The following is an 8613-nucleotide window of genomic DNA, read 5'->3' on the forward strand; positions in this document are numbered from 1 at the left end:
ATCTTTCCAACACCTTGTTGAATCTACGATGCAAAGAATCAAGGCAGTTCTGAAGCTAAAAGTGGGTCCAGTCTGGTACTAGCAAGGAGTACCTAAAAAAGTGGTCAGTGAGTGTATGTACTGTTTGTGTGTAGAGAAAAAAGATTATGTATATGGTGATAAATGCGTTATACTAATATTTATATGACTGCTAAGCAGCTCAGTTACTTCAAATAAGATATGACAGGAAAAAAGACTAATTTAAATTACACTGAAAATTCAGAAATTGTAAAAAACTTTTCAGACTGGTGAAGCATTCTTAAATTAATTGAACTACAAAAGCCTGGCCACAAGATGGTTTATAGTCAGGTTTACAGTCTATGATAAACAGATAACTCTGTCTATCAGTGCTGCCTTATTTTTCAACTGTCTGCAAACTATCACCCTCCAAAGGCATGCATGTCGGGTTAACTGATTACTCTAATTCTCCCTAGTAATGAATGTGGGCATCTATGTTTTGGCCCTGTAATGGACCTGCAGAGTGAGATAGGCTCAAGCTTTCCTGTGATCCTAAATTGGACTAAGCCAGTGTTTCTTAACCCAGGTTCTCAGGACCCACTGCCCTGCAAGTCTCAGACGTGTTCCTACTCCAACACACCTGATTCAAATGAATAAACTTCTTCACCAAGTTCTTTGCTGCCTTTTAATTAGCCATTCATTTAGTTTAGGTTTGTTAAAGTAGGGTTACTTCTAAAAGATGCAGTGCTGGGTGTCCTGAGGGCCTGGATTGACAAACACTGGACTAAGTGGTTTAGAAAATGAATGGATGTTTTCAATTGTATGTTTTTTTCTTTTTTTTTTTTTTTTTTTTTTAAACAAACTAGCCCACAATATAAGTTGCCTAATGACTGTGCACACATTTTAAAATCAGTATATTACAACACTACTTACAAAATTACTTATTAAATTATTAAATACTGACACTATTAAAATAGTGTAATTTTGCATTATCTTGACCAGCTAGCACAGTTAAATGCAGACTAATAATAATGCTGTTATCTTATAAAGCAATCATACAAAAAGATATTAGAGTGGCCATTTCTTTGCTTCAGAGACATTTTTACTTTTTCTATAATTCTTGCACTTCCTTTTTCACTCAATTAATGACTCATTATTCTTACATGTTGAGTTAAGCGTTTATAGTTTGAAGCCATGATGATGCTGATTTCATTACTACTTTTTAATAAAAAAAAAAGGGGGTGCACAGATGGGGGCGGTATTGCATCTGTAACTCAAGGAAATGCGTCGAAGAAGAAAATGAACCGGAAGTACGTTTTGTTTTGGTTTTTGTTGGAGCGGGAAAGCTCGGCTAGGAAGCCCACAAAGCACAAGGTAAGTTTTCAGTCCAGTTTCTAACATATGTAGTCTTTTATATATCATGTCAATAAAATCTAGTTAGCTGGTAAGTGTCTGCACAAGCTGTTATTGATAAGACAGTACAGAATACATAGGTGTTAGCCCGATTTAGCTGACGTTACCGTGCCCAACGAAAACAACTTAGCAAACTGCATCCTGTTCATGTTTAAACACCTGCAAAAAGATAAAACAATGTCAGTTACAAGAAGGTGCTATGTATTCTTATGCAGTTGTATTAAATCACGTTAATTTAATAAACAAGCAGTTGATTGACTTGAAATTAGTAAGTTAACTGACTCATATACACTACCGCTCAAAACCTTTCCATCATCCCAATCATACATACATGTATGGAAATGTCATAGCAAGATGTTTAATTACTTGCTTAATTACAGACTCCTGGATGAACAACAGCTGCAGGGAAAGTCTAAACTGCACTGTATGCACATTTTCAATTAAATAACCGCTGAAAGACACTCATTGTTGTGGCAAATCAATTTAAAACCAAATCAGGGTAGTTCAGAGTTCATAAATGAGTTATATTGTTTTTATTATTATGGCAGAGTAACAGTTTTTATTTATTTATTTTTTTTTAATGAGCTATTGCTATCGCTTAACTGCTACTTTAATAGGTATTGGCTATAATGTTTTCTTCCAGGTGTTTTTACCATGCCACCCAAGCAGCAAGATGTGCCCCCATCTAGCTCCCCAGTCCTCTTCCTGTCTGTGGATGGTGTACCGATGTCTTTCTTTCTGCGACCGGGTCCTGTTAAATGCAAGCTCCAGCCACTCATCACAGCTGGAGGAGGAGTGCTGTGTAAAATTCAGCAGCCAGGAGCCATCCTGCTGATTGATCCTGAGGAAATTAACTCTATGCCTCCATCTACTGTTCACTGGTAGGTGCTGGACTACTGTGCCATTGGCAGCTTTTAGTATTTTTAAGAAATACAGTATGAACTATTCAGCCAATTAGAAGAGGTGACATCTTGTGTACGGAGGCCGGTTTATGCATGGCCACTTTACCAAGGTTTATTTGCTTATATGAGGCTACTATCTAATTTTTATTTTTCAGGTATGTGTCCACAAAGTATATTTATGACTGCATTGAGAAAGGGGAGCAGCTGAATTTAGAGGACTACAGATTGAATCCTGAAGTGGTCCAGAGACAACCAGCTAGTCTCAACAGCAGCAAAGACAGCAGTTCTACTCGACTCTCAGGAGGTACAATGTAAACAACAACTACATTAAACTTCAAAAGAAGCATATCTGCGTGTTATATCTTCAATTTACTTATCTTACCTGAGACAAGGACCAGTTAGTCAAAGTAAAACTCAAAAATATATCAGATCGAGGAATTGTTGCTTCTAAGTTGTCATTTTTAATTAATTTTGATGTGTCCCTTATATATGATGTGTTACAGCCGTTGCTGTGTTGCAGAATTCAACTGCATATGGCTTTTTTCTGTCAGACAAGCGTTAGATGTGTTTCTGACATATGTTGTATATATTTATTTCTAATTAAATTACAATGTGATTAACGTTCCACACCCATTTTTTCTTAGTGATGCTAAAGAGACCTCTGCCAAGGATATCCTCCCTCTTCCTGGTACACTTTGTTTCAAATCACGGCTCCCTTCAATAAATATTCCTTATATCAACTTGTTGGTCACAGACAGAGAAACAGAAAAGAGAAATGACGAGGCACAAATTAGACTAATGAGATAAGCTCTGCATGCAGAGAATAGCAGGTTAGAGCACTTTGCTGCATCCTAAACTATACACCACCCAAGATGGCTGTGATTGGATTAAAGTAATACAAGCTATTTTCTTTGATTGCATCCATGCTACATCTTTGTAGTCGGATAGAAAAAATTAGCACAACACTGTGGTGATAGTTCTGTTTTTTTTTTCTTATTATTATTACATAAGGAATGTAGTTGAATTACTTCAAAAGCTTTTAAACTGTTAAACTGCTAATTGTGAAATAGTTTCTTAAATTAGGAAATTGTTTAAATCTACTTAATAATTCAATCTATTCATATATTTACATGTAGCCTTTCTTTTATTATCATCAGGGCGCGTTGCCTACACCTCTGAAGATGATGCAGCTATTTTGAATTATGTCAGCAAACGGAAGACGGAGACTGGGGGGAACCGTCTTTGGCAAGAGATGGAGAAGCAGGGTGTGACCACTCACAGCTGGCAGTCGATGAAATCCCGATACAAAGATCAGCTGGCTAAAAAACAGGCGGGGGTTGTGGAAGTGGAAATGGCAGAAGAAGACAACAAGGCGGCAGAGAACACAGAGGTAATTACCTGCCTGGAAAATACAGTTCAGTCACACACTCGTCCAACATCACGTTTCTATTGAAAAGTACAACAGTAGGGCAGCTTTCGAATGTACCAGAGTCGAGTTTAATCCAGTTCTGAATTTTCCAAAGATAACTTTTCTTGTTAGAATTTAAAATGAAAGCTTTATATGTTTGTATGTCCATCCACTGGTTGTACCTGCTTTATTAGGTGGGACTGAAATACAAACTATATGTATATAATAAATAAAATAATGATAATAAAAAAAATATATTTTCTATAATTTTTTTCCCCAAACTAGACACTAATAACAATTTATTCACATCAGTGCCATCCACCGACATTACATCACTGCAAGAGTCTGCTGTAAACTTCACAAATCTTTTGTATTAAAGCGTATTAACATTATATACTAATAAAGTTATACGTTCATTATTCACTTTGAGTACAACTTAAATTAGATTCAAATTTCCCTGTATTGTCAAGCTTATACGTCTCTCAGCTAAAAGAGGTTTTTACGTCTTGTTTTGACATCAGTTTTTATTTTCCTGATATCAGACAGCACTAACGGCTTGTCACGCAGTGGAGTTGATTGACTCAAAAGTCTTGAACCAGATAACCTTTGGATGATATTTTGCTTTACATTTTATTATTCTATTTGATGTGTGTAGATACGGCATTAAAGCTGGTGAAACACTGATGTTATTAGTTAACAGACTGATATGAAACTAATTGGACTAAAAATAAGTAGTTGATGCATGTGAGGGACATTAAGAGCATCACAGCTTCAAGGATTCAAGGAACTTTATTGTCATACCAGCTCACATTTACATGTTTATGGTACGAAATTAGAACTGAGGTCCCGGTTTGAGCCATAAGAAGGAGGAGAAGGAGCTTGTACGTTTAGCTTAAATAAATATTATTAATATGAGATTATCTACTGCTTTGAAATGTCTTTAGTCATTTAAACCATTTTATTTTCAGTTGTCATTTGGAGTTGAACTGTTAGTTATTTTCAATACACCAATTATGATGACTATTCATGGTGTATCATCATAATCATGAATTACTACTACACACCACTTTACATTCTTATTCTTTACATCAGATCTGAAATGTCTCTGTTACTTAGAGATTCTCAAATTTTTCTGCTTTCAGGTTGAAACAAATCAGGAGATTAATGATCAGAAACCTTCAAGTGAAATGGATGTTGCTCCCCCGCAGACACATTCAGCAGAATCAGACTTGACACAGGTACAGCAGAGTCCACAGATCAGTTCTTGTTTTCCTTGTGTTGGTGTTGTAGCTGATGATTTGAAGATGTCACATTTGGATCTAATCTCATCCTTGACAGAACTGGTTTGGTGTCTCCACAGATAAGTGTCCAGTGCATACCAGTACAAACCACACTTGTGGACCCTCAGACATCAAACTCTCTGAAAGAAGACGAGCAAAATAACCAACAGATGGCTGAACAACCAGATGAAAGCACACAATCAGAAACTGTGAAAGCTGAAACATCTCATTCCCTGCAAACCGAAGAGCCCGGTGCAAACTTACAGACTGTTACTGAACCTGACGCCACAGAACCAGAGAGAGATGGACCTCAAACTACTTCATCTCCACAAAAACAAAGCTCAGACGAAGAATCTCTGTCAGCTCAGCCTGAGTCTTCCCCCAAAACTACATCTTGTCAAAAACAAGAGGAGAAGCAGAAAGTCTCTGATAATCTGGAACAACCACAGCGTCGAGTCACTCGCAGGCAGCTTGAGCTTGAGGCAGCGTCATCTCCTGAGCCTTATGGGAAAAAACTCAGATCATCCTCAAGCAGTGCTTCGCAACTCACATCAACTCACCATAATATGAGGAAAACTAAATCAGTGAAGTCTGGTCCGAAAAGCACAGCAGACCAACCACCCCCCAAGAGAGCCAAAGGAAAGCATGTGGAAGCAGTGGCAGAGAGTCGGAGTCGACCAGAACAGAGTGATCATGATGCCAACTCTGAACCAGCACAAGCAGGTTTGTCACACACCTGCTAGTCTGAGAAATATTACATGACACAAAGTTATTGTTATTCCTTTCAAGCTGTGATTCAGGTACATGCTCTGTCGTGCAGAATAATAGATCTCTTCTTCTTCTCTGTTTTTCAAGATGAAGCTAATACAGCACCACAGAAAGCAGAGAAGAGAAAAGGGAAGAGACAGCTGGGGATTCTGGAACTGGCAACAAAGGAATTTGAGGTGAGAGATTTGCTGATCGGTGCCTTGTTACACCAGTAAAGGTAACTTTTTTAATTCAGTAACATAAGTTATATCATTGTCAAATATTAGGTACATCTCTATGACAACATTTTCATCACCTTTGGCAGAGCAAGTATAGAGAATGTGAAAGTAGCTAACACTGTGATGGATTGGGATTGGGCTGACATCTTGTAAGGATTGCTCTTCAGTTACTTGCTGCCATTATTTAGTGATTAGTTCGTGCTTTACTCAGCTAAAAATGGTTAAATCTTTAGGAGAATGAAACAGATGGACCTTACCAGGAGTATTTGAATAATGCTGGTAAAGTACTGAAGTCCGAGCCTTCACAAAAGTCCGACCTTTCTTTTTTGACTAATTTATTAAAGTAAACAAATTATAATTCTTCCACATACACTCAGCTGTTTTTTGTATTGTTTTTGTATTGGGATGTAACAATAATTTGATTTGACCCCGTCATATTCCTGTGTGATAGTCTGACGAAGATGATGCTCCAGATCTCCAAAACCACGCTGAAACTGCAGGCACATCAGCAGAACTCCTCCCCACTCTTACAAACACAGCTGCAGATCCTGCTTCTACACAGTCCATCCCTGAAACTAGACCCAGCCAACAGGGGAATGTGGAGGGATCTCAGACCTCAGATGACAACAGTGTTCCCAACACCGGTTCCCCTCATCCTGCTGCTGCTGAGCCGGCCGTCCCTGAACCTGTCAGTGCAACCTCAAAGGCCCACCTGTTTATATTTGAAAGTGAATCTCAGGAAGACAATTCTCAGTCTGTTGACGGTAACTCGTCAGCTGCTCCACCTGGCCTGCGGCCCACCGTAAACAAGGACGTTGCACTGTCTCTGACTCAGATGCAGCTAGAGGAGGACAAGCAGCGAATCAGAGAGCTGATGAAGCAGACAGACCAGGTGAGTGTTTTTGGTTTGTAGCTGCAGTTTTGTTTTCATTTCACACCTCAGTTGGACATCTGTTGTGTACATTTTCTTTATCTACCAAGAAACTATTAGGTGGAGTAATGATACAAATCTCATCCCTAATGTCAGATCATTTATACTGTTTTTTTGTGTAGGACTTGGTTAGTGTGACCAAAGCCTTATTAAAGACCAGTGGAGACTTCTCTCTTGCGTTGGACCTGCTTTCAAATCCCTCTGTGTCTGTACCTTTATGGAATCGCCATGACAACAGTCTGTTGCTCTCAGCTGATCCTGATGTCCTTCAGCAGCTGCAGGAGAAATATGGTGAGGAGAATGTGGCCAAGAGGATGGTGTTTCTTGAGGTGGAAGGATGAAAGTGGTCGACGGTTCAGAGACAAAGAATATGGACAAGAGTATAATTATCCATGATGTAGAATTTCAGTTTCCACGTTTGTTTATTATTGGCCATGCCAACACTTTAACATAAAACTACACATTTTTTACTGTTTCTTCATATTGCTGTTCTTACTGACTTTATTTGAAAAACCAAATATAAATTTAGATTTAGAATGAATGAATTGAAAATTGTAATGTAAATTATGGCAGTAATATTGGCTGTGATGCACCTTTTTGTTAGATTACAGAATCTTTGGTGTGTTTTAGTTTAAAAATACTTATTTGTATGTTCATCCTTTTTAATGCATTTTATGTGCTTCTGCTTTAATTCCATAATAAATATGTTTTTACTTCTTAGTAAGATGTTGTTTTCCTCTTCATTTTATCAAAAAGTAGCATAAGTATAATAAAATTTAGCCCTGCTCTGTAGTGATTTTCTGGCTCTTAAATAAACTGGTACATTTAACTAAAAGTTAAACTCACAAAGTGTGAGTTTGATCCATGAGCATCTACAGCACAGATGACTGAGAATAATGATCTTATATGAGCAAACACTTCAAACAAAATATAAGAAATTCCATAAATAAAATAATTTGACATTAAACCAGTAAATGTAATTTAATATCTTACCTTTCCCTAAATTTGTGGGACTCATGAAAAACAGATTAAATGGTAAATAGTTGGGATTTAGATGTTCTGATGGAGCCATGTATTAAACAGACCTGCAACAGTGTGAGTGGTTCTACTTCATGTGGGCAGTTGTGGTTAAATCAGGAGCTAGAGAGGGCTCAGCTCATGAAAAAGGTTATCATGCCAGGTACATTTTCCCCATTATTTAACTTCATTCCACAATTTCTACACAGTGCAACTGAAATATTTAAGTTTTTGTTAGATTTCTGTGCCTGTTCTCTTTTCCTGACTAATGCTATCCAGTACTTTAGCCAATTACACTCAGAACGACTAAGTTTCTTAAAGTTATGTTAAATTAATTTGATGTCCGAGACCCTCACCAACCATCCATTTCCAGTGCCTTTTTTAAATTTAAAATCACATATCAAGTTAATTTGCTGTTTTTAAAAGGGAAACGAGCACTCTGAGAAAAACCCCAGGAACAGGGAGAGAATCCAAACTCCACCTATAAGGGCCCTAACCAAGCCTTGTGTGACCACTGTACACCACCGAATGTCACAGTAAGATTGATCGCTTGAAAAATAAAATCATACTTGTAACAGATTCCCCACAGCTGCAAAATATATCTACAAACCTTAGAAGAATGAACAAAACAAAATGAGAGCTGTATGTGCCAAAGACATGAAAAAGATGGCAGCTTTTT

At 37.7% G+C, this 8613-nt stretch overlaps 1 protein-coding gene across 2 annotated transcripts; it reads left to right on the forward strand.

The window, feature by feature from the left end:
* Positions 1-1058: 1058 nt before the first annotated feature.
* On the forward strand, positions 1059-7637 carry LOC121636253 (telomeric repeat binding factor 2, interacting protein). Of its 2 annotated transcripts, none has more exons than XM_041979603.1 (9): positions 1059-1371; positions 2054-2291; positions 2468-2616; positions 3470-3702; positions 4863-5004; positions 5052-5723; positions 5856-5944; positions 6438-6878; positions 7040-7637. In XM_041979603.1, the coding sequence occupies exons 2-9, from the start codon at positions 2065-2067 to the stop codon at positions 7256-7258; spliced, it is 2172 nt and encodes a 723-aa protein (XP_041835537.1). In that variant the 5' UTR covers positions 1059-1371; positions 2054-2064; the 3' UTR covers positions 7259-7637. The 2 variants fall into 2 exon arrangements, with proteins under 2 accessions (XP_041835537.1, XP_041835538.1); XM_041979604.1 differs by having other exon boundaries at positions 1062-1371; positions 4863-4958; positions 5081-5723.
* The last annotated feature ends 976 nt before the right edge of the window (positions 7638-8613 follow it).

Source organism: Melanotaenia boesemani, chromosome 3 (assembly GCF_017639745.1).
Source record: "Melanotaenia boesemani isolate fMelBoe1 chromosome 3, fMelBoe1.pri, whole genome shotgun sequence".
In the NCBI taxonomy this organism is placed as follows: domain Eukaryota; kingdom Metazoa; phylum Chordata; class Actinopteri; order Atheriniformes; family Melanotaeniidae; genus Melanotaenia; species Melanotaenia boesemani.